This window comes from Pelophylax lessonae, assembly GCF_965119305.1.
Source record: "Pelophylax lessonae genome assembly, chromosome: 13".
In the NCBI taxonomy this organism is placed as follows: domain Eukaryota; kingdom Metazoa; phylum Chordata; class Amphibia; order Anura; family Ranidae; genus Pelophylax; species Pelophylax lessonae.
In genome coordinates this window covers 74762649-74789628 of record NC_138780.1, presented here as the reverse complement: position 1 = coordinate 74789628, position 26980 = coordinate 74762649, and the positions used below count along the sequence as shown (strand labels likewise).

General features: G+C 45.6%; 1 protein-coding gene across 1 annotated transcript in view; it reads left to right on the top strand.

Moving 5' to 3' along the window:
• The window catches only part of PLEKHG3 (pleckstrin homology and RhoGEF domain containing G3), a 343950-nt gene that overhangs the window by 127269 nt on the left and 189701 nt on the right, over nucleotides 1-26980 (top strand). Inside the window, exon 2 of the mRNA XM_082242593.1 lies at nucleotides 19766-20008. Within this exon, the coding sequence (XP_082098719.1) occupies nucleotides 19834-20008 (175 nt within the window). The 5' untranslated portion in view covers nucleotides 19766-19833. The remainder of the gene's footprint in view (nucleotides 1-19765; nucleotides 20009-26980) is intronic.

Genomic DNA, 26980 nt, shown 5'->3' with positions numbered 1-26980 from the left:
TCCTACAAGTTCCAAGGAAGGCATCACGTAAAAGCAATAAGTCTAACCTCATGATCCAGAGTGTCTTGGTACTCAGAGAAATGCTGCATGCTGTGAAAAAAAAATGAAAATGTCCAAACATAGAATCAAGTGCAGCTGAACGCAAGACCATATGCTCAATAAATTTGCATGTAAAGAAAAACGCAATGCAAAAATTCAATGATAGCACCGTAACCATCCCAACCAGGGCAATGCCTTGGGGCCTGATAAATTTAGAAGGTAAGCATGGAAAATGAAACTAAAGAGAGAAAAAGATAATAAAAAAAAAGGCAGAGAAGAGGGAGAGTCCACGGGGCGTGCGTCAGGAATGTATTTATTCGAGAGGAGCGCGGTATCAAATCTGGAAGGTTGAATGAATGTAACCCATGGATGCCAGACCCAAAGGAATGACATATATTTTATTGAAAGCAAACAATTGTGGTTCCCCTTGGATTGGGAACAATTGTGGTTCCCCTTGGATTGGGACTTTTTAGGCACGATATAATATAAATACCAAAAAAATATTATAAAAAGTTATATTTGTTAAACATATACAATATACAAGAAAATAGACAAATGTATCATGTTAAAAGCATATGCAAGCAAGAAGTAACGTGCAAAATAGCAAAACTCAACCATCCAGTCCAAAAATGTGTAACCGACGCGTTTCGAGGTTTGTCACCTCTTCATCAGGGGTAACTCTGGAGTGTTCTCTGTAAGTGTTACAAGAATATATATCACAGTGTCAAGTAAATTATAAAAATACTCACCAATGTGGGAGGATGCATGTGTCTGGAGCACGCAGCAAAGCGATCTTTTAATGCTTTATCGTTTCATAGTTGGCAAGGTTGAATAAGGACACTAGTCCTTCCAGTTCAACGTGTGTTCCCTGTATATTGTGTTCACTAAGATGCATGTCCAAGAGTCTTTTAAATCGATCGATACTTCCTGTTGACGCCACCATTTGTGGTAGATAGTTCCACATCCCTATTACCCTGCACAGCTTAAATGGGTTGTAAAGTCAGAAGTTTTTTTTTTATCTTAATGTATTCTATGCATTAAGATAAAAAAACCTTCTGTGTGCATTAGCCCCCCTAACACTTACCCGAGGCCTCTCTCTGTCCAGCGATGTCCACGAGTGTCTAAGCCGTCCGAGACTCTCACTCCTTCATTACATGCGATCTGATGTGCGGATGCGAATTCAGCCATACACTTTGTATGGTTGAGTTCGCACTGTATCCACACCAAACTCGCACATGAACCTTTTTTTCAGCCGCATCAGGATCGGATCGCACAGTGGTTCACACTTGTGCGATCCAATCCTGTGCGAACTGTCAGATCGCACTGCGATATGCGATCAAACTTGGGGTGTCGTTAACATTTCATTGACACCCCCTGCGTATCGCATATGGCAGTGTGAACTGCCAGATGTGCGGATGCGATGCGGGAACAGGCTGCGAATTCGCAGCCTTCCCGCATCGCACAAGTGTGAACCGGAACTAAGACTTAATAGTGTCCTACCTACGCTGGGATCACTATTGAGATATTGAGATTGTATATCACGATCATATCTCCTCTCAAGCGTCTCTTCCCCAGGGAGAATAAGATTAGTGCTTGAAGTTGTTTCTCGTAATTGAGGTCCTCCAGTCCCCTTATTCATTTTGTTACCCTGATTAATAACTACAGACCTTCGTTTGTAGATTAAGCATTTGAGGGGGACTGTATCAAATGTTTTTGCAAAATCCACATACACCACATCCACAGGCCTAACTTTTTCTAGATGGCAGCTCACTTCCTCGTAGAATGTTAACAGATTGGTTTAGCAAGAACGAGCCACGTAAACCCATGCTGATTACTATTAATGCTACGGTTTTCATCAGCAAATTCTTGGATATGGTCCCTTATCCCCTCAAATAGTTTGCATACTATCGATGTTAGACTGACAGGCCTGTAGTTTCCAGGAATATACACTGCCTGGCCAAAAAAAAGTTGCCACCAAAAAAAAAGGTCACACACTCTAATATTTTGTTGGCTTTGATTACAGCACACATTCACTGTGGCATTGTGTCGATAAGCTTCTGCAATGTCACAAGATTTATTTAAATCCAGTGTTGCAATAATTTTTTACCAAGATCTTGTATTTATGATGGGAGAGTCGGACCACTGTGCAAAGCCTTCTCCAGCACATCCCAAAGATTTTCAATGGGGCTAAGTTCTGGACTCTGTGGTGGTGTCCAATCCATGTGTAAAAATTATGTCTCATGCTCCCTGAACCACCAATTTGAGCCTGATGAATCCTGGCATTGTCATCTTGGAATATGCCTGTGTCACCAGGGAAGGAAAAATCCATTGATGTAATAACCTGGTCATTCAGTATATTCATGTAGTCAGCTGACCTCATTCTTTGGGCACATGCAGTAACTATCCAATAGGCTAGTTACTGCATGCTTAGTTTAGTTAGTTGCTTAATTAATTCCAGTTGGCGACTTTTTTTTTGGCAATGCAGTGTATGTCTGTCCTTTTTGTCCACTGGACACTGCGAGTGGCCCTGGTATTGTGTGATCAATCACAGCGATCACATGAACAATAGTAAACAATGGCTGTCAATCATGGCGCCATTGCTTACTACTGTGATCCATGGTATTGGGCACAGAGATCACATGGTACAGGGACAATCACAGCAGCCCTGTACCATGTGATGGCTGTGCCCTATTACAGTAATACTTAATGGCTGCAGGACCCTCAGACCAATCAGTGTACCTGATCATGGCCACATTGGTAACATTTTTATTTGATCACTGCCACACCAGTAACAGGTGTCCCTGATCACTGCTATGCATGTCCCAGTGTCCCTAAAATCATTGCCACATCAGTCATATTGTCCCATATCGCTATCACACCAGCCCCAGTGTTGCCAGACCAGTATACAACAGCAAAAGTGTTCCTTATTACCCCCACACCAGTCTCAGTGTAAACCAGCAACACAATGTCCCTGATTATCGCCACAGCAGTCCCAGTGTCACCAGACTAGTGTTGGTCAGCAGCAGTGTTCCTGATTGCTGCTACACAAGCTTCACTATCACCAGACTAGTGCAGCCAGCATCAGTGTTTCTGATCACCTCCACACCAGTGCAGCGTTGTCTCTGTCTGCTGCCTGTGCTATCCCTGGCCTTATTGAACATGTTGGTGCCTTGACAAGTCGTTTGCCTGTTTGCTTACCATGTCTCTGCCTGCAGCATGAAATGACCCATCTGCTCATCCCGCTGACTATGTTCCTGTGAGACATCAGTCCTAGCCATCCCCTGTGGACAACTGCACTCCTGGTACCAGAGGAACTCTTTTTTGTTCTTCCTTTCTTCAGCCTGCTTTACTTCCTGGCCAGTGAACATGGCAATCCTCGGGGCAGCTACATTCCAGTAGGCTAGCCTTATAGGAACTGGGATTGTACCGAGATGACCATTACAATTGGTAGATATCTGTGATACACAAGATACAATGTCCAGTACATAATCCGTTCAGATGCTGAAAGTATATTGTCACCATACTCAGGAAGACTAGTAGAATGTGTTTTGGGTTGTAATTCCAAGTATGCTGTGTGTGCAAAATATCTTATTAAACTGACAACTTTGCGTAAAAAAAAAAAAAAAAAAAATTTTTGTTTTTATTTCACGTTTTCCAAAAACTTTTGGCAAAAAAATGAAGTCTTCTAAAGACTTACCATGCCTTTATACTCTCCAAAATGTGGTCATTTTGTGGGTGTGTCAACTGTTCTGGTTCTCCAGGGCCTCTAAAAATGTGATAGTTATGATATTAGATGTGTAATTTATGCCCCTGGAATTTGGGCCCCTCTATGGAACTAGGCTGTGAAAAAGTATCATACGTAGTATCGCCATACTTGGGAGGCGGTGCAGAATGTATTTTTGGGTGTAATTGTAAGCATATCAATTCTGTGTGTGAGAAATCACTTGTTAAAATTGCAACTTTATGGGAAAAAAAATTACTTTCTTAATTTTTTAAAGATTTATGACAAAAACGTACAACTTCAGACAACTCACCATGTCTCTTATTAAATACCTTTGACTGTCTACATCTAAAAAGGGGTCATGTGGGGGTACTTGTACTGCCCTGGCATTTTAGGGCCTCAAGAAATGAGATAGGCAGTCAGTACATCAGGGCTGATTAATTTTCAAATATACTGTATATACCACAGTTTGTAGACTCCATTACTTTCACATATCCTAAATAATATACACTAATTTGGGTAAACATTTATTAAATTTGTACAAACTGTACAAAAGATTTAACAGGAACATTATGAGAAAAGCAACAAGATGGTACACTAATTCTCATCAAGTACAGTAGCTGCAAACATGGTTCCACATAAGCCTTTCGCCAAAGTTCATAAATCTGCCTGTTGTGGGCTACAGTACAACATTCCAAGAAAAATTTAAGAATTATTAGGTCATAGCAGAGTGTAGGGAATGGAGGAATAGGAGAAAAGCCGAGGAGGGGAGAAGAAACAGAATGTAGCCACCTCTCCTCTATCCCCAGATTCTGAGGTAGATATGACCGCCACGGACGCATTTCACTCTGAGGGTTCTACGTCATTGCACTCGGATGGCAAGGACGACATATCCTCATCTGCAGCCGTGCAGGAAAGCGTGCTGGTGGAGGCACTTATAGTGTCAGTGCGGGAAACGCTAAAAATGGTTGATTCTGCAGCATCAAGGACGCTGGTGTCATTTGGCACTCGCAAATCCCAGAAGTCTGGCAAGGTTTTCCCTTGTCCTGAACTTTTTGACAAAATTGTTTCTGACCAAAAGGGGCGCCTCAAACAGATGTTAGTGGTGCCGAAGCGTTTTAAGAGACTAAAGTCTATATACAAGACTTTAGTAATAAAAACTGTATTAGTAGTAATCAGCATGGTTTCATGAAAAATCGTTCTTGCCAGACCAATCTATTAACCTTCTACGATGAAGTGAGCTGCCATCTAGACAAAGGAAGGCCTGTGGATGTGGTGAATCTGGACTTAGCAAAAAGGCATTTGACACAGTCCCCCACAAACACTTACTGTACAAACTAAGGTACGTAGGTATGGACCTTAGGGTGAGTACCTGGACAGAGAAGTGGCTCCAGGGGAGAGTCCAGACGGTGGGGATAAATGGGGAGTACTCGGATTGGGTGGGTGTGGAAAGTGGGGTCCCCCAAGGATCTGTCCTGGGGCCAATCCTGTTTAATTTATTCATAAACGATCTAGAGGAGGGGATATCTAGCACAATCTCAGTATTTTGCGGATTATACTAAACTAAGCATGCCAATATCTTCTATGCAGGATGTGGAAACCTTACAAGCAGACCTGAACAAAATAATGGGGCGACAACTACATGGCAGATGAGGTTTAATGTTGAAAAATGTAAAGTAATGCACTTGGGTGTCAGAAACACGAAAGCAAGCTACTCACTAGGAAGGGAACCTCTGGGTGAATCTAAGATGGAAAAGGACCTGGGGGCACTAGTGGACAACAGGCTTGTCAGTGGCATGCAATGCCAAGCCACTGCAAGCAAAGCCAACAAAATACTTGCATGTATAAAAAAGGGGATTCACTCCAGTAATAAAGGGATTATTCTCCCACTCTACAAGACTCTGGTCTGGCCACATCTGGAGTATTCTGTCCAGTTCTGGGCACCGGTCCTCAGAAAGGATGTGCTGGAACTGGAGAGCGTCCAGAGAAGGGCAACAAAAATAATTAGGGGAATGGAGGACATCAGCTATGAGGAAAGACTACAAGCATTGAACTTATTCTCTCTGGAGAAGAGATGCTTGAGAGGGGATATGATATCAATGTACAAATACTGTACTGGTGATGACCCTAGCATAAGGAACAAACTTTTCAGAGAAAGGGAATACAATATGACACGTGGCCACTGACTAAAACTAGAGGAAAGACGGTTTAACCTTAAAATACGTAAGGGGTTCTTTACTGTCAGTGCAGTAAGGATGTGGAATTCTCTTCCACAAGCAGTGGTATCAGCAGGGAGCATCGATAGTTTCTAAAAACTATTAGATGGGCACCTTAAAGACCACAACATAAATGTGTATACAATGTACGGTTAACAGCAAACACACACACACATCATAGGTTTAACTGGATGGACTGATGTCTTTTTTCAACCTCACAAACTATGTAACTATATCCATTCGCGGACGCGGTATCCACAAAATGGACCGTTCCACCTAAGGTGGACCATCTGGTCTCCAGACTGAACAAATCTACTGTGGTCCCAGTGGAGGAGTCCCCGGTCTTTACAGACCCTGTGGATAGACGGATTGAGTCTCTGTCCCGCCACTTACATGTGATAGCGGGCTCAATACTTAAACTGATGTGTTTGATTACTCTGGTGTCCCAGACCATAACGGAATGGGCAATGTTACTAAAAAGTGAGCTAGAAACAGAACAGCTCCCTCCGGGCCTGGCAAAGCTAATGGTCCAAGGTCCAAGCCCTATTATTTATATGTGATGTGTCGCTAGATGCTGCCCCTCTTTTAGCCAGAGTATCTGCGGTGAGGGTGGCTATTAGACGCATGGTGTGGCTAAAAATATGGTCTACGGATCAGGCTTCAAAAAAGGCTCTATCAGAGCTCCCCTTTACAGGGGACTGTTTGTTTGGATCCTCATTAGATGAACTGATCAAGGGTCTTACAAGTGGGAGGAGTACTCTTCTTCAATCCTCCAAGGGTAAGTCACCACGTAATAGACGGGGGCCTTATTTTACAAACCACAGGCGGCCTTTTTGTGCCTCCGGGATGCAGGAGAAAGGATCTAAGCCATTTAGGTCTTCTGGGGGTTCCAAGAAGACATGGTCGGGTAAGCCGAGAGCAGGCCTATCCAGATCTACAAATCCCTGTCTGCATGAAAGGACGCCCTCGCCCACAACTGGGGTAGGGGGACGTCTTCGCTTATTTCCGGAACCATGGACCTCCTTGATTCAGGACAAATGGATCCACGAACTGATCCGGTCGGGTTACAAGACTGAATTCAGGTCTTGACCGTCGGACAGATTCTTCCTGTCCAATCTACTCCTATCTCCAGAACGATTAAGGGATCTACGAGAGACGGTACAAGATCTGCTGTCGCAGGGGGTGATTGTGCCAGTTCCCTCTCGGGAACGCTTTCAGAGGTTCTATTCAAAGCTGTTCACTGTTCCCAGGAAAGAAGGCAAAGTGCGTCTAATCCTGGACCTCAAGGCTCTGAACCGGGGAATCGGGAAGGACATTTTTTTCCCCTGCTGTAGCAAATTGGATCATGCTTTGCTGGGGTTTTTTCGCCTTCCTCTTGATCAACTGCGGGTATAGGATTGTGTATATGGGATTGTATGGTTGGATTTTCATTACTGTTTTTTCTTTTTTGTTTTCTATTGGTTGAGCCAGATGGACTTGTGTCTTTTTTTCAACGTGACTAACTACGTAAGTATGTAACCGCTTTGTGCGGGTACAGAAGTTTCGAATGGAGTCCATTCACACGGTAGTGGCGTTCCCACACCAAGGAGACGTTTTGGCGTCCATCGATTACAAGGACGCATATCTACACATCCTTCTTTACGCCAGCGTTTTCTTTGCTTCGCTGTAGGAGAGGAGCATTATCAATTTGTGGCATTACCCTTTGGTCTCGCCTCCGCTCCCAGGGTCTTCACCAAAGTGTTGGCTCCTTTATTGGCATTACTGCGACAATGGGGGATTGCGGTACTGGGGTATCTGGACGATCTCCTCTTAAGAGCAGAATCACATTCAGTCCTGTTGGGCGACTTGGCAATCACTGTACGGATTCTGCAAGAGTACGGTTGGAACATCCATTTTAAAAAAATCTGCTCTGGTACCATCTTCAAAACTGGATTATCTGGGCCTGACTCTGGACTCAGCACCGGTGAGGGTGTTTCTTCCCCTGGAAAAGCTGCAAAAGTTGCAGAGGGTGATTCGTTTGCTGTTATCCAGCAACCCGTCCTCTCTGCGGACTTGCATGCAAGTCTTAAGCCTGATGGTGTCGACCTTCGAGGCGGTTCCGTTTGCTCAGTTCCACATGAGACCCTTACAAAGGAAAATTCCTGTCAAGTGGAACAAAGATCCAAAATCCTCGGACATGATGATTCGGTGGAGTCAGAGCACAAAGAGTGCTCTTCTGTGGTGACTTCGCTCGTTGGCCCTACGCCAGGACAGGTCCTTCCTCCCATTGTATTGAACCGTGGTAACCACAGATGCCAGCCTGTCCAGCTGGGGAGGAGTGCTTAGGAATCTGGAACTCAGAGCAATAAAGCTTTGCCTGAGTCACTGGACAAATCGTTTGCAGAGTTGTGCAGTTCGGATTCAATCGGACAAAGCCACGGTTGTGGCTTACGTCAATCATCAAGGGGGCACCAAGAGTGTCTTGGCGGCCCGGGAGGGGGCTGAGATCCTGAAATGGGCAAAAGTTTGTTCCAGTCCTTTCCGCCGTGCATATCCCAGGAGTGGAGAACCTGAGTTGTCAGGTGTTAGATCAGGGTGAATGGTCCCTGCACCCGGTGGTGGTGTTTCACCTGCTGTGTGTCTGGTGGGGGACACCTGACGTTAACTTGTTAGCCTCTTGACTCAACAAGAAGGTAAAGAGGTTTGTAGCCAGGTCTCGGGATCCTCTGGCCGACGCCACAGACACACTGGTGGCTCCTTTGGGTCAGTATCGGCTGATCTATGCGATCCCCCTGCTGAAACTCCTGCTGAGGCTTCTGCGCAGAATAGAGGTGGAAGGGATTCCAGTCATTCTGGTGGCCCCAGACTGGCCTCGCCAGTCTTGGTATGCAGAGCTGGTAAGGTTGGTTGCCTATTCTCCTAGGAGACTTCCTCTCAGGGAAGATCTGCTGTCTCATGGGCCAATCTCCCATCCTGGTTTACAGTCACTGGCTTTAACGGTGTGGCTGTTGAAAGCCAGGTATTGAAGTACAGGGGTCTTCCTGACTCAGTGATTCCTACACTGTTGAAGGCTAGAAAATCTACCTCCAGGAAGATCTATCATTGTACATGGAAATCGTACATCTCATGGTGTCAATTGCTGAAGGTGCATCCTCGCCTTTTTTCGGTGGCTAGGATTTTGACCTTTCTCCAAAGAGGGTTTGAACAGCGGTTGGCCTTGGGTACTATAAAAGGCCAAGTGTCAGCTTTGGCTGTGTTTTTCCAACGCCCTTTAGCTACGCATGCTTTGATTCACACTTTTATTCAAGGGGTTCACCATATCGCTCCTCCGAGGCGATCCCCGTTACCTCCGTGGGATCTTAACTTGGCACTGTCTGTTCTTCAAAAACCTCCTTTTGAGAACAGGAAAGGAGAGAAAGAAATTGCCTTGCATTCTTTGGATGTGGTTTGGGCAATTAGGGTTTACCTGGCGGCTACTGAATCTTTCAGGAAATCAGACTTTTTGTCCTCACGGAAGGACCTCGAAAGGGATTGGCTGCGTCTGCCACAACCGTATCCAGATGGACCAGACAGACGGTGGTACAGACTTATTCACTGAAGGGTCAGGTTCCACCTTTCCCTGTGAAGGCGTATTCAACTAGGGCACTGAGTGCCTCTTGGGCTTTTCGCCATCAGGCGTCAGTAATGCAAGTTTGCAAGGCGGCAACTTGGTCGTCTGTGCACACGTTTCCAAAATTCTACAAAGTAGATGTGTTGGCATCCTCAGATGCTTCTTTTGACCGCAAGGTTTTGCAGGCTGCTGTTTAAAAGAGAAAATATTCTCTTTGAGGGTGTATGTTTTCTAGGTGAGCTCCAGTTTCTGGTTAAGCTCCATGTTCACTGGTTGGCTAAGTTTAGCCTTTGTGGAATTACGTTCTTTTCTGCGTTATTTTCCCACCCCTCGTGCAAATACTGGTTTCAGACATCCCAATGGTCAAGAAGAATATGGAGCTGCCTCTGTCAATGAACGATAGAGAAAACTGGATTTTTGACTTACCGTAAAATCCTTTTCTCTGAAGTTAATTGACAGACGCAGCACCCGCCCCTCTATTTCTGAGTGGGGTGGAGTTTTTTTTTTTATTAAACGCTGCTTGCAACAAAACTGAATCCTATTGCAGAGTGAGTGGGTGTATGCCTGCAGGGACTGCCCCATAGGCATGGTAAAGATTTTTCCTGCCTAGTGTCCTACTCCTGTAGGGGGCAGCATAATCCAATGGTCAAGAAGAATATGAAACTGCGTCTGTCAATGAACTTCAGAGAAAAGGATTCTACGATAAGTCAAAAATCCAGTTTTTATTGCTTTCTCATACTTACGTATACTGTCCCCTACAGGCCGGTTTGGGCATGCCTGGTATGACACTTCCTAAGCTGGCCATACATTATACAATTTTTTTAAATTTTCTTTAGATTTACATTCAAGTAAGTGTTCATGTAGTGCAAGTGCCTGCCTGATTGCATACAAATTGAAAGCGTTTAGGTTTGACCTCATATTATATGGTTTAGCTAATTTTAAAGGAAAACTGTATAAGAAAAATGTATACTGTATGGCCAGCCATATACGGTTCAAATCTTGGCAGGTTCAGCAGAAACCAGAAGAAATTCGAACCATTAATAGGCAGGCTAAATGTACCAAGTTAATCGATCGATCAAATTGGGTGCGACCAGCCTGCCGGATTAGCTTGTGGTAATAGCTGCTTGCGATAATCATCGGCTTCCCCCGCCTGTTGCCGACCCGCAGACAATTGCTGGGCTCGGTGTTGATGGGGGAATCATGCAAATTTCTTTGCGGTTTGCAGGAAAGAAATTTGCACCTTCTATGGTCTACCTTACTCTCAGGGTGATTCCATTTTGTGTTAAAGCAGTACTAAGAGAATGATTATATACACAGTGGGTTGGGCCTGTGTCCCACAATGAACTCCAAGAAATGGTATTTATGATAAGTTCAAAAATCCCATTTTCTTTTTTTAATCATAGAGGGACACAGGAATCCAACTGCTTTGAGGGAGATGATGTGGTGCATGTAACTTCATTACAGTGCTGTAGACTATGTAAAGTACTACAATAATGAGACTTATTCGTCCATATGATTATTCCATGTTGAATCGGGCGTGTAATTCCAGTGTTCTGGCAGATTGAACAGTAATTTAAATTCACATAAATATGTATAAAATGAAAGCCCTATGCAATTGATTTTTATGCTGAATTCACATTTTTACAAGCTGTGACATAGTAAAGCATGCTGATTCAAGTCTTGTTACAAAGAGAATTTTATTGTAATCTATTACTCTTAAAAGTCAAAGTTTTTTTTTTTTTTTATTGTCAGCTATTGCTGAATTCAAAATATAAAATCAGGAATTTGTTCACCGTAATATAAGACATCAGATGACCAGAGAACTGGTTTGGTCTCTGCTTGCAATTTACAAATATACACATAACAAGGGTGTAACTACAGCAATAACATGTGATTGCACAGCCGACAGTGCAGGGGGTCCATCACAGAGATCAATCATGACTGAGATGGCTCTTCCCCCTGGCGGTCTTGTCAGTTACACAACATGTGACTTCTGTTAGAATGATGGCTTAGGGGGCCCTGTGGACAGATAACAAGACAAGTCTCCAAGCGTTTCTCCGGCAGATGATTTAGTGATCTTCTCAGATTTCTGGATTATTATTGATATATATGTGTGTGTGTATGAGTGCAAATCCTTTGGACAGCAGCAAATAATGTGAATGGTTTGCTCTTCTCTCATAAAGTGCTGTATTTTAAGCTTTTTCACACTATCTGTCAGTAGCAGGAAACTACTTTAATAACTATACTGAACAAAATGATAAACGCAACCCTTGTTTTTGCCCCCATATTTCATGAGCGGAACTCCAAGATCTAAGAAAACCGGGATTCATCTGTGAAGAGAACACCTCTCCAAAGTGCCAGAAGCCATCGAATGTGACCATTTGCTCACTCTTCGGTTACAATGATGAACTGCAGTCAGGTCGAGACCCCAATGAGGGCGACGAGCATGCAAATGAGCTTCCCTGAGACGATTTCTGACAGTTTGTGATGAAATCCTTTGGTTATGCAAACCGATAATTGCAGCAGCTGTCCGGGTGGCTGGTAAAACAAACAAAAGTAAAATTCCCAGTTCAATTTGCTAGCCAGTTTGCTTACCAACCAGATTAACCTGTCTAACAGTTTGCGTCAAAACATGGGTTTAGTTAGCACACATTTGCAAACGCATGTGAAAGCTGCAGGGCTACTTCACAGCTCCCTGTATACCTGCAGTCCTAACTCTAATGAATTTATAAGAGTCTTCACAGTGGAAGCACATGCAAGCTAATGGATAGATAGGGGGCAGGTGAGCCTGGAGGTGGCCCATCCCTCCTAAAGGTAATTGGGGGCATAATGGATGCCCAGCTGATGGTATTACAGCAAAGGCATCCAGTATGTCCGCTGGTCTCAGACGATCTTGGAGGTGAAGATGCTGGATGTGGAGGTCTTTGGCTGGTGTGGTTACACGTGGTCTGCGGTTGTGAGGCCGGTTGGATGTACTGGTAGAGAAATGAACATTCAATTTGCGGGCAACAGCTCTGGTGGACATTCTTGCAGTCGGCATGCCAATTGCACGCTCCCTCAAAACTTGCAACATCTGCGGCATGGTGCTGTGTGATAAAACTGCACATTTTAGAGTGGCCTTTATTGTGGCCAGCCTAAGGTACACCTGTGCAATAATCATACTGTCTAATCAGCATCTTACTGTCTAATCAGCATCTTACTAATGTCACACCTGTGAGGTGGATGGATTATCTTGGCAAAGGAGAAGTGCTCACTAACACAGATTTAGCACGATTTGTGAACAATATTTGAGAGAAATAGGCCTTTTGTGTACATAGAAAAAGTCTTAGATCTTTGAGTTCAGCTCATGAAAAATGGGGGCAAAAACAAAAGTGTTGCGTTCATAATTTTGTTCAGTGTATATCATTTTAGAGAGTTCTACAGTGAGGCAAATTATTTAAGGGTGTCAATAAGTTTGCTTGTTTCAGTAGCTTCCTACCTGGGGCACTCTACAAAGAGTAATGATGCACCGCGTAACATCCAGCAAATGTTGGGTGCCGCCTAATTGTGCTAACAGTGGGAGTGGCTTAATGGGATATAGTTAAATAAAACCAGAGCCTACTCAATGTATACATTTTTATTTATGGATTGTCTTCATATTTGATAGTCATTTCTTTTGCATTTGTGCGCTATTCTTTTTTAATATGCATGTCGCTTGGTCCATAGCTGCACCGGCTTTAGATATACATTTTCAGGATATGCTCCCCAACTTTTTGCTTGTTTATTATGTATTCGGTCTGACCAGACTTCTGAGGTTGAGCACCCCCCCCCCCCCCCCCCACACACACACACCTGTACTCTATCAGGGTCCACTATCAAGTAGATATAGGAGGAGTCCCTTGTAGTGCATTAGCACATCTCTCCCAGCAAGGAGTGTTATCTCCAAGGGTTAGAGAGGCTGGATTCATCCTTTTTTATGGATAGTGTAGGACCCACTGACAATGAGATACTTTGATGTAGTTGTGGGCTTGAGTTGTGGGATATGGTGGGACCAAATCCCCATTTTTATTTATGGATTGTCTTCATATTTGACAGTCATTTCTTTTGCATGTGTGCGCTATTCTTTTTTAATATACATGTTGCTTGGTTCATAGCTGCACCAGCTTTAGAAATACATGTTCAGGGTGTGCTCCCCAACTTTTTGCTTGTTTACAATGTATACATGGCACACGTGTACTACAGTTCTTGTACCCACAAAATAAGCTTTACTGTGCCACGAATGAGAGCCTCAAAGACACATAAACCTCAGCACATTCAAAAAAAAAAAAAAAAAACGAAAAATCTTCCATCCCACAGGTATTTCTGCATGCAGACAAGAAATAAAGAGTGACACTTTGTAAATGCCTACTTCGAAGAAGGGCTTCCTAAATTAGTTAGAAGCTACTTAGCAACCAGCAACTCTTGAGACCATGAACAATTTGGTCAGGAATATGCAATTGCAAAATAGCAAATGTAATGCAGTAGTCAGGGATATGTACTGTTCAGTAGTATGTAACATTCAGCGTGGAGACGACAGGAACACAAAACCTACAGAGTGTAGGGGTCAAGAAAAATCAATGCACAGAGTGCAAGGGTCAGGAGTATGTAATGTACAGTATACTTTATATAGTGTAATAGACTCAGGAGTATGTAATGTGCAGAGGTCAAAAGTACATAATGTAATGAGTCAGTATTGCACAGAGCACAATGATCAGAAGTATGTAACACAGAGCCCAAGGGTCAGAAGTACATAACACACAGAGTGCAGGTGTCAGAAGTACAGACTGCAGGGTCAGGAGTGCTAAATGAAAATAAGTACAGGGGTCATATGTTGATAATTTACCATCCAGCAGACATTGTGCATCGGTTAAGGGAATTATGTTTGCAAAAATCTCCCTGCTTATTGCTTTTAGTCCTCGTTCACATTGGAGCGAGTTTTCATGCGATTTGACAGGTCAAATTGCATGACAAGTCGCAGCCAATTGCCGGCAATGGCACCTGAAATCACGCTGACCTGCTACTTTGAAATTGTGCTACTTCAAGTGAAGTAGCATGATTTTAAAGCAGCATCAATGTGAACCAGGGCTTAACGCAAAATGGCTTTCATTGTTGCCAAACTATAGTAACAAAATAGTAGCAAACTTAGAAATACATTGTGGTCAGATATTGATTTCAGCCTTTGATTAACCACTCTGCAACCGCTCACAGTAATACTACTGCGGCAGAGTGGTTCGTTATCGTCCAGCCACGTAGTATTAACGTGACTGGACACTCCCCCTTCTGGGCGGCGCTTGCGCGCCGCCGGAGGCTCGCTCCCGCTGTTTTCATTCACAGCGGGAGTCAGGCCAGGGGAGGAGCAGCGGCGATCGCCGCTGCTCTTACCCGATCGTCGGGGATCGAGTCTGGAGATCCGCCCGCTGTGTGTAAACACAGCGGGCGGATCTCCATAGTGACAGGGAGTGACAGATCGGACTGTTCAGCATAGCTGGACATCCGATCTGTCCATGAATCACATAGTCACCTCCCCCCCCTACACGTCAGTAAGCACCAGGCATACATTAACCCCTCCCTCTCCAATAAAATTAACCCCTTCCCTGCCAGTGTCATTTTTACAGTAACAGTGCATATATATAGCACTGATTACTGCAGTAATGACACTGGTACCCCCAAAAGTGTCAAAAATGTCAGTCAGGGGTCCGGTCTGTCCGCCGCAATGTCGCAGTCCCGCAAAAAAAATCGCAGATCGCCGCCATTACGCGTTAAAAAAAAAACACCAAAAATGACAGAAATCTTTCCCTTTGTTAGTAAACGCAATAACTTTTGCGCAAACCAATCAAAATACGCTTATTGCGATTTTTTTTACCAAACATATGTAGCATAAAACAAATTGGCCAAAAACTTTTAAAAAAATTGGTTTTTACATCTTTTTTGGGGGGAATTTCATATAAAAAAATGTGAAAAATATTGTTATTTTTTCAAAATAAACGCTCTTTTTTTGTTTATAGCGCAAAAAGTAAAAATCGCACAGGTGATCAAATACCACCAAAAGAAAGCTCTGTTTGTGGGAAAAAAAGGACGTAAATTTCGTTTGGGTACGGCGTCGCACGACCGCGCAATTATCAGTTGAATTCGCACAGCGCCGAATCGCAAAAAGTGGCCTGGACGGAAGACAGCAAAATCCTCCGGTTGTAAAGTGGTTAAACTGGTCCTATTTCCCCAAATGGCAGCTCTGCAAAACTGAACACGTACTGACACAATAGTTGCGGCTGCCTAACCACATTTATGGGCTCGAAGTGCTGAGTATGTGTCTCAATAAATGTCATTGTAACATACACATTTCTGAATCAGGTATTAATGAGTCAATTGATATGCAAGTAAAAGTATACTTTTTCTATAGTTGTCATTTATTGGCTATGGTGTGCTTTATGAGACATATTTTTGTTGGTCAGACATTTATGGGAAAGTCAAGGATCGTCACATCTGTAGCTTTGTGGTGTTATAAAGGTCTGATGTATCAAAGCTGCATTGCTCACATTGTATAATTTAATTGTATGTGCTTTGATATTTATTCAGGAGAGTAGGAAATATGTTACATAATGTCTGTGCGTTTTGTAAAATGAAACCAGCCTGTTTTGTAATATTGCATCCACCTCTGAATTGTAATATGGTTTTTTTTTTCAACCAACACCCAAAATGGTGATTTGAATTTTGGACATCTTTCTGGAGAGCCAGCATTGGTATTCCTCTGCTCTAGTTTCTTCTGCTTCCACTCCCACAGAGCCATAATAAAGGTGTCACTCTCTCACGCCTGGATTCACACATGATCGGTTTATGCATGTATAAACATTTCACTGGGAGAGTGTGACACTATTTTTTTTATTTTACAGGTAAAGTGTGATACCTTTTAAACGTTAATAATGATCCCAATGAAACAGGCTACCAAGTTCAGTCTAGTTTTCCCAACCACCACCTTTTTTATTACACTTGCCAATACATTTAAAATATTGCTTTTTTTTTTTTCTTGCATCTTTTTCTCCCCTGCACTTCTCACTGCACCTGCATTACATTCATGTCTAGTAAAGGAGTATAAGCAGTGTATGTGTATTGCCGTCATGTGCACCACTGTCTTCAAACTACAATTCCCATTACTCATTGCAGCGGCACTCCTACTGTTCATGTCTCTTTGTATCCTAGTCCTTCTACTCTGAAGACCGTGGTTGGAGAGGTTATGGACGGGAGCAATGATCACACTCATTTTCATGGAAATAGGACTTTTTCTTTACTGTTACTAGTTAGCACTGGCTTTGTCAGCACATATAATTATCCATGTTGAAAGTGAGCAGAGAAAGGTGGCTACATTTTCACAAACAGGGGGACTACCATAGCTGGCACCTAAGGAAGGCTATTTCTGAACTTACGGTGTGACCTTGGTATTACAAGGGTCACAGCTGAGTAGCTAAAATTGCTTGACACCCTTGATTGGTGGTCAGTGGTCAAAATGACCTTTTACATTGGTTGCCAGTTAGAAGAATTGTATTTATGCTGGTTATCATTGGGAAGAATGTCTCTTATATTGGTGGTCAGTGGAAAGAATGCCACTTAAAGCAGAGTTCCACCCCAAAATTAAACTTACCTCCATCTTCATGCCCGGGGTCACCTGAAAAACAAATGGATAATCGCAATTTTTTTTTTTTTTTTTTTTTTACTTACCTGGTTTAGAAGAAAATATACTTACCTTACTTCCTCTTCCTCCTCCCAGCGGCCAAGGTGATTCGTCACTTCCTGGCTTGCAATGATTCCTGGGAGCTGAACATCATCGCTCCCAGGAATCAATGTGCCTGCACCGGCCCCGACGTCAGTTCCGGTGCAGGCGCCGTCATACCTTGCTAAACAGCTTCTGGGCATGCCCAGAAGCTGTGCTGGGATGACGCTGCGGCACCGGAAGTGACGGCGGGCCGGTGCAGTGCATCGTGGGACCGAAGAAGACGGAAGAGGACACAGAAGAGGACCGCGCTGGCTTCAGCTGCCAACACCTGAGATGGCAGCGCTGGACAATACTTTTTCAAGGTAAGTATTTCTTCTAAAAGGTAAGTGCAACCCGGGACAGATCAGAGGCTAGCCATTGTGGAATGTACTAGCCCTGACTGTCCCGGGGGTATTTTTATAAGAAAAAGCCTTCCCAGGGTGGAACTCCGCTTTAAGGCTGGGTCCCCACGGGGGTGAATAGGATGCGGGTTTACAAATTGCCAATTCGCATGTCAGGAGACTGTGACCGGCTCTCAATGGAGCCATTTCACACACCTCTAGGATGGCTGCAGAGCGGTTTGCAGAAGGGTCCTGTGCGTCTTCTCGTCTGTTTCAGGTCCGAATTCAGCCAAAAATTCTGGACCTGAAATAGTAAACAGGGACACACCAGACCCCCTGCTGCGAGCCGCTCCAGCCTAACTTTGTTATTATTGGAAAGAATGCCTCTCATATTGGTGGTCAATGGGAAAAATGCCCTGTTACATTGGTGGTCAATGGAAAAGTGCACCCTTACATTGGTGGTCGGTGCGCAGAATACCCCATTACATGGCGGCTAGACAAAAAAAAAATGACCTCTTACAGACCAGACATCTAAAAGAAAAAAAAAAAAACAGGTTTCAGAATTTATATACCTAACAGATGTGGGGAAATGCTTCACTGGTCCCATGCTGCTGGCTCTAAGTTCACTTTCAAAACTATGCAGGCAATATAAGGCAAAAGGTTTATCTTCCTGAATGGCCTGCACACAAAAAAATGCAGTGCACCTCTGAATTTACTGATCTTGGTGCCGAGGGGCAGCACAGTGGCAAAGTGGTTAGTACTTCTGCCTAGCAACACTGGGGTCGCGGGTTGAATCCCAACCACAGCACTATCTGCCTTGTGTTTGCATGTTCTCCCTGTGCCTGCGTGGGTTTCCTCCCACACTCCAAAGACATGCTGGTAGGTTAATTGGCTCCTGCCTAAATTTCACCCTAGTATGTGTATGTATGAATGTGAGCTAGGGCAGTGCATGACAAATTTGCCTGAAATCTAGGAGCCAGCTAAAAAAGTTAGGAGCCAGTTTTTTTTTTTTTTAAACTAACAACCAAGCTTTATTTAATAAAACAAATACTAAATTTACACATAAATACGACTAGAACCCCACTCTCCTCTATAGCGCAATTGGATGGAAACAGACTATCTGTCTCTTTCCATCCGATGCCATCTGATCCGATCCACGGGATGGATAGAAAATATAACCACCATCCGTCTGTTTTTGGCAGACAGGATCAGATGGCGGCAGATTATTGCTCCATAGAGGAGAATGAAGGGTCCGATCAGGTCTGCCTGAAAAACTGACAGGTGGACCTGATCAGACAGCACGTGTGAAAGGGGCCTTCGGCTGTGGCACGGCGATGAGAAAAAAAAAAAAAGAATATATATATATATAAATTTTTTTTTTTAATTTAAAAAATAAATTAATAATAATAACCACACTCCCTGTCCACTTACCTTTAAGCAAAGGTAACTGGACAGAGAGATGAAGCCTGCAAAAAAGTCCCTCTCATCTCCTCTTTGGAAGGAGATGGGAAGGCATTGAGAACAGGCATTACTCCCGGCCACCACAAGAGGGCGCCAGTTCCCCTAGCCTCTCATCTCACAGAAGAAGGCCGAAAAGCCAGGGCCTCAATTTTTGGATGGCGCGGAAGTCCGTGCACTCGGGGAGGAGGTGGGGGCGCAAAAGGGACAGGACACCTCCCGCAGGGCACCCCAGGCGCCAGGTCGCTAATTCTAGTCGCAAATGCGACCTTGCGCCCGGGGTTTGTCGAGCCCTGTGCTAGGGACCTTCGATTGTAAGCTCCTTCAGGGCAAGGACTGATGTGAATGTGCAATATATAGGCGAAGTGCTGCGTAAATTGATGGCGCTATATAAGTATATATGTAATAAACAAACCATCACCCTGCCCTTGGTACACAAACTTGCCAGCATGTTTAGTATAACGAAAGAAAATGAGAGAACCTGGAGAAAAATCCTGGCTAACTCCATGCGGTTACTGAAGCTTATTTGATCCAAATCCTGGACCCTAGTTTTTTAAAATACCAGAATGCCACCTAATGGATATCCTTCTCCTTAAGCTTACTGGGATTCTAATTGGGTTTGTCTGTTTTTATTTGCAGGAATTTATAAATTAGAGGACGATTCTGTTCTAGGCTATGTTTTAGACCACTAGTCCCAAACCGCAGAAATGGAGGGAAACAGAAATATCCAGGAAGATGTGCAAACTTCAGTGTCTCAGGCTGCAAGATGCAAAGATGGATCCTTGGCAGAAGAGGAGACCCAGGACCTAGGTGCCCTGAAAACTCCAGAAGGCGAAGATCAGGGTCCCTGTCTGGAGGAACCTTCACATCGTAGTTTTGAAGGTAATACTGTTTGATCAAAGAGTTCTCTATGTGACTGATCAAATGACCAGATACCCCCTTATTGAGACCTTCCAGCTTTCTTTTGTCAAAGACTTGTTTTTTTCAAAAGAATTCTGGGGAATTTACACAACATCACATTGTTGGATTTTATTTTATGTATCAAAGTATGTTACTTTCTAAAGCCACTCTCCTGATTGCCAGTCTCAATTGTAAAGCATTAAAATTGGAAATTTCAGAAATATTTGCTGCTATGGCTGCTTCCGTGAAACTTTGTTGGCTACAAATGGCCAAGAAACTGATTGTTAAATTTGGTACAGCAGGTCCAAAAACTTAAGGGTATGAGATATCTCTTTTAAGGGGTGTGAGGATACTATCCTCAAATGTAGTTTATCTTCTGGACTGGAAAGTTAGGAATTTGTTTTGTGTTCTTTTTAACCACTTTACCGCTGCTCACTAGAGCTCTACTGCGGCAAAGTGGCTCGATAACGTCTGGCGACGTAGACCTACGTCGCCAGACATTCCCCTCGGGGGTGCGCGCACGCCGCCGGAGGCTCGCTCCCGCTGTATTCAGTTACAGTGGGAGTCGGGCCAGGGGATGAGCGGCGGTGATCCCCGCCGCTCTTCCCCGATCGTCGGGGAATCGAGTGTGGAGATCCGCCCGCTTGTGTAAACAAAGCGGGGGGATCTCCTAAGTGACAGACAGGGTCAGATTGCAGGGTTCAGCATAGTTGAACCTGCGATCTGTCCCTGTGTCACTCAGTCCCCTCCCCCCACATACGTCAGTAAGCACCAGGCATACATTAACCCCTTGATCACCAATAAAAGTTAACCCCTTCCCTGCCAGTGTCATTTTTACAGCAACAGTGCATATTTATAGCACTGATTACTGTAGTAATGTCACTGGTAACCCCAAAAGTGTAAAAAATGTCAGCCAAGGGTCCGATCTGTCCGCCGCAATGTCGCAATCCCACAAAAAAAAATTGCAGATCGCCGCCATTACTCGTTAAAAAAAAAACACCAAAAACGACAGAAATCTTTCCCTTAGTTAGTAAACGCAATAACTTTTGCGCAAACCAATCAAAATACGCTTATTGTTATTTTTTTTTATTTTTTTTTACCAAAAATATGTAGCAGAAAACAAATTGGCCTAAAATGATAAAAAAATGTGATTTTTACATTTTTTGGGGGGAATTTCATATAAAAAATGTGAAAAATATTGTTATTTTTTCAAAATTGTCGCTCTTTCTTTGTTTATAGCGCAAAAAGTAAAAATCGCACAGGTGATCAAATACCACCAAAAGAAAGCTCTATTTGTGGGAAAAAAAGGACGTAAATTTCGTTTGGGTACGGCGTTGCATGACCGCGCAATTGTCAGTTAAATTCGCACAGTGCCGAATCGCAAAAAGTGGCCCAGACGTATGACAGCAAAATCCTCCGGTAGTAAAGTGGTTAGGGTTGAGCATTGAGCAACAGATGTCATCTGGCAGAGTACAAATACTGTATGAAATTCGTACAATATATGGGCAGCAATAGTGATGAACAGAAGGTGGAAGCAGCCATGTAGAGGTGCTGACTGTTTGTTGAGTATCATGTTGTCCAGGTTTTTGGGGTCCCTAGAAAACTCAGCAAAGGATCGGTCCAGATGTGCAGGAAGCTGGAGGTGCCTGCTCTGTAGCATAAATGGCTGTTTTAGACGTTTTCTTTTGCTGCAGGTTCTCTTTAAGTTATCCTCCCTAAGCATTTCATCTTCATGCAGACATTCCTGAGATTATTTTTAAAAATACCATGGGGTGCTGTGGAAAAAAAATATGAAAATATAGCCATTATTAGATAATGAATAGATTGGCTCAGTGCAGGAGGACTTAGGACTGTATCAGTAGCAGACAAATGCCATGTCTGCATTCCTGTGCACTAAGGAATGTAGGTGAAGAACAGGGAAAGGGGGGCAGGGGAGGGATGAATGGGACAATGGACAGTGGCCGGTGCTCTGTGTGTAATCTCGGGCCAAGATGCTGAGTTTTTTTATTAAATAAGATTAAATGAGAACAGGCTTTATTAGTGTGGCAAGAAAACATTGTGTATCCAAGGCAGCTATTGTATGGGAAAATAATTGCTATGGACAAGAGTGCAGTAGTAAGATCCAGCCACAGAATAAACCTGTATGACCATTTCAGGGAAACATGGATATTTATGCAGTGAGAAAAAAACCTCAGAAGTTGGCCTTATCTTACAGAATTATCTATGGGGATCCATTCAAAGTAATCAATTATTGCCCCAAGATCAGACAGCCAAATGGGAAGTCTGCTGAAGTCACAGTTTTTCCATAGTTGTGTGATCGTTTCCTGGTCTTACTAGAATTTGCCAGTTGGCTAATGATCATCTCATGGTCAATGTTGATCTCGTCTGTAGGTAGCCTTAGATTTAGAAAGTAGAAGGTAGATTTTCATAATTAAAGTGGTTGTAACCTTAAAGAAGTAATTCACTGCCAGTCCCTCTTTTTTTATCCATCCATAACACACAGTGTAAGTGTTTTTTTAAAACAATGCATCTAAATACCTTTTTTCTCTTACGTCCTCCGACAGTCGCCGCCCACTCACACAGTCTTCACCAATGGGTAATGACCTTTGCTCCACAGGAGTAGCTAGGCACAAGACTTGTTAGTAACAAAAGCTTTTGGCATAGACACACCCCTAGGGGCTGTCCCACTAGTCAATACCTCCCTGCACCAGCATTCCCAACTCAGTTTGATTTTGCCTAGCTCAGAAGTAGTCAGGCTTTCCTGTGCTGGGGCTTCAGTCTCAGCCTTCTACCCTTTTTGATTTTATTTCAAGTGTTTTTTTCTTTTACTTTACTAGCTGTTGTTTTGTCAGCTCTTAGTTAGGGATCTTCGGATGAAGATGCATCATGCGGAGCTGGGTATCGGACTGGCCGCCCTGGATCCCCAGGGCTGAGGGTCAGATGGATCCCCAGCCTGCCATCGAGCGTTCAGCTGTGGTTCGCCCTGGCGCCATGAACGACCCATCCACTGCTCGCTGCAGGGATGCTGCCATGTGAGGTGGCTACCTCACTGGACGCCTTCTGCAGTCATGTGCTGCGTTCTCCTGCGTCCCGGCTGCGGCACTCCCTGTCATAGAGGACAGCGGTTTGTCGTTTTTTTGAGACCGTTCCCCACGCCATCCGGTACGGTAAGCACCTTCTGTGTGGGGACCATCTGTCTGGGGTGTCAGTCTGTGGCTGTGTGTTCCCCCCCCCCCATGTCTGTTATGTGCGGGCTCCCTACTGTGATCCCTGCGGGGGTTAAATGCAGTTAGTGTACGGTGGGCTGCGCTCGCCGTGGTGTTTAAAAGGGCCAGTACCTTTTTTTTATCCCATACCGTTTTTTTGGCATGGATTCCCAGGATAGCAAGTTCCCCCCGGCCCTGGTGGGGGACCAGGGGACTGCTGCACCCCCCGAGGGGTCTGATCTGGCCGCTGTAGTGGCTTCCTTGGTGTCACAGATGCAGGTGCTGATGGCTGAACGTTCTGCAAAGAGGGCCAGGTTATCCATTTCCTCTGATTCAGAGGGCGATGTGGCTGCTGTGGCTGGCGTGCCCTTTTCAGGGTCTCGCTCATCTCTGGACCTTATGGGGTCTGAGGGGGAGGCGGAGGTGGAAGGGGTTGATACTTCTCCCCCTGGCTCGCCTGAAGAGCTTGCACTCATGGATGAGCTGATTGCTTCTATAAAAGATACGCTGCATCTGGAGGATGAGCCCACTCCTTCGGCTAGGGTGTCCTCTTTTGGGACACATAGAACCCGCAAATCAGCGCAGGTTTTCCCCTGCCCCGCGGAATTTCATCACACGGTTAATGAGCAATGGCGCACTTTAAAGAAGCCCTTTACAGTGCCCAGTAGGTTTAAACTGCTTTATCCCTTTGCGCCTTCCACCGACGAGCGTTGGTGTGTAGCGCCCCAAGTGGATCACGCTGTAGCCGTTTTGAACAAGGCTACCCTGGTTCCTACTGAGGATACCCCGGTTTTCCGGGACCCTACGGACAGGAGGTTGGAGTCTCTTGCCCGTCACGCATATATGGTGGCTGGTTCTATGCTCAAGCCTATTTTTGCTTCGGTTATGGCAGCCCAGGCGGTGGCGGATTGGACGAAGGTGCGCAGACGCACCCTGGTAGCTGATTCAGCTCCGCCGACTACGCTGGCTATGGTGGATCAGATCCGTCAGGGGGTCATGTACTTGTGCGATGCGGCCTTGAATGAGGCCCCTTTGGCTGAACGCCTGTCTAGTGTTGCGGTGCTTAACCATCGACTGATCTGGCTAAAAAGTTGGTCGGCCGACCAATCATCTTGTAAGACGGTAGCGGATTTTCCCTACGCTGGTTCTCGCCTTTTTGGCGAGGCTTTGGATACTCTAGTGAAAGGAGTTACCGGGGGTAAGAGCACTCTCTTACCCCAGAATCCGAAAAACAAGTCCTTTCGTGGCAAGCGGAACCCCTCCTTTAGGCCCTCTCAAGGGTCCTTTTGTGCCTTTAGGTCACAGTCTAAGGGCAAGCCCTTCAAAGGCCAGGGCACCCAGAAGAAGCCGTGGGCAGGTAAGCAGAAGTCCGGCCAAGTCGGTTCTGCGACCCACTCCGCGTCCGCCTGAAGGGACGCCCTCACCCGTTTCTGGGGTGGGGGGACGTCTGCGCGGTTTCCTTCAACCTTGGCTGTTCCGCATCCAGGACAGATGGGTTCAGGAAATCGTTCAATCGGGTTACAAGATCGAATTCCTTTCTCGGCCGGCGGGCAGATTTTTTCCCTCAAATCTTCAACTGCCTCCGGAGCGTTTGCGAGATCTGCACCTGGTGGTGCGGGACTTGCGGGCACAGGGGGTGGTGGTTCCGGTGCCTCTTCGGGACAGATTTCGGGGGTTTTACTCCAATCTGCTCACTGTGCCAAGAAAGGAGGGCAAGGTGCGTCCGATCCTGGACTTGAAAGCTCTGAACCGCTTCGTGCGTGTTCGGAAGTTTCGCATTGAATCCCTGCGCTCAGTGGTGGCTGCCCTGAGCCCGGGGGAATTTCTGGCCTTTATCGATTTGAAGGATGCGTACTTGCACATCCCCATTTTCGAGGGTCACCAGAGGTACCTTCGGTTCGCCATTGGGGAGGAACACTACCAGTTTGTGGCGTTACCTTTCGGTCTCGCTTCGGCTCCGCTGGTTTTTACCAAGGTCCTGGCGCCTGTTCTGGCCCTGTTGAGAGCCCAGGGCATTGCGGTCTTGGGATATCTAGACGATCTCCTGTTAAGATCGAGTGCCAGCCAGAGCCTGTTGACCGATCTGTCCACTACGGTGCAGACGCTCCAGGAGTTCGGGTGGACCATAAACGTTCCGAAGTCGACTTTGTGCCCTTCGGTTCGCCTTCCCTATCTGGGGATGGTTCTGGACTCTGTTCAGGCGAAGGTCTTCCTGCCGGAGGACAAGCTCAGGACGCTTCAGGACGAAGTCAGGTCCCTCAGGGACAACCGTTCCTCGTCGCTAAGGACATGCATGAGGTGTCTAGGTTTGATGGTCTCGTCCTTCGAGGCGATCCCCTTTGCCCAGTTTCACACGCGGGGTCTCCAAGCGGAGATTCTTGCCGAATGGGACGGGCGACCTCAGTCTCTGGATCTGCAGGTCTCGTTGAGCCATCGCACCAGAAGGAGTCTTCTGTGGTGGCTCCAGTCCCCGACGGTGTCGGGGGGCAAGTCTTTTCGTCCGTTATTCTGGACGGTGGTCACCACGGATGCCAGCCTGTCGGGCTGGGGTGGTGTCCTGGGCAACCTGTCCGCCCAGGGACCTTGGTCGAAGGAGGAATCCTCCCTTCCGATCAACGTTCTGGAATTGAGAGCGATAAAGCTTTGTCTTCTACAGTGGTCGGCTTCAGGGCCGTCCGGTTCGGGTTCAGACGGACAATGCTACCGCTGTGGCCTACATCAATCACCAAGGGGGCACCAAGAGTGCCCGCGCGGCTCGGGAAGTGACCGACATTCTGTCCTGGGCCGAGGCGCACGTCCTGGCGATAACGGCAGTGCACATTCCGGGGGTGGACAACTGGCAGGCGGATTATCCGAGCCGCCAGACCCTGGATCAGGGGGAATGGTCCTTGCACCCGGATGTGTTCCAGATGTTGTGCCCGAAGTGGGGTTCACCGGATGTGGACCTGTTCGCGTCTCGTCTGAACAACAAGGTGGAAAGGTTCGTGGCAAGGACGCGCGATCCTCGGGCGGACGCCTCGGACGTGTTGGTGGCGCCCTGGCATCAGTATCATCTGATATATGCCTTTCCTCCGATTCAGCTACTGTCCAGATTCCTTCGCAGGTTGGCTTCGGAACCGCACACAGTGATTCTGGTGGCTCCAGACTGGCCTCGCCGGTCTTGGTATGCAGACCTCGTTCATCTGGCAGTCGGACCTCCGTGGCGACTGCCGGTGCGGGAAGACCTCCTGTCTCAAGGGCCGATCTTCCATCCTGCTTTACAGTCGCTGGCTTTAACGGCCTGGCTGTTGAAATCCAGGTCCTGAGGGACAAGGGTCTCTCCCCGGAGGTCATTCCTACTTTGATCAAGGCTAGGAAAGCCTCTTAGGGGAAGATTTATTATCGTACTTGGAAAGCGTACTTTGCCTGGTGTGAGTCCAGGGGGTACTCCCCTCGTTCATACTCGGTGTCAAGAGTGCTGGCTTTCCTCCAAACTGGTGTGGATCAGCGTTTGCCGCTGGCCACGATAAAAGGCCAGATTTCTGCACTGGCTGTTCTTTTTCAGCGCCCTGTGGCGTCAAATTCCTTGATTCGCACCTTTGTTCAAGGGGTGCGTCATTTGGCCCCTCCTCGGAGCGAGCCCTTGCCTCCGTGGGACTTGAACTTAGTTCTGTCTGTGTTACAGCACGCTCCCTTTGAAAAGATCAGGGAGATCTCGTTGCCTCTGCTGTCCAGGAAGGTTGCCTTTTTGGTGGCGATCACTTCGGCT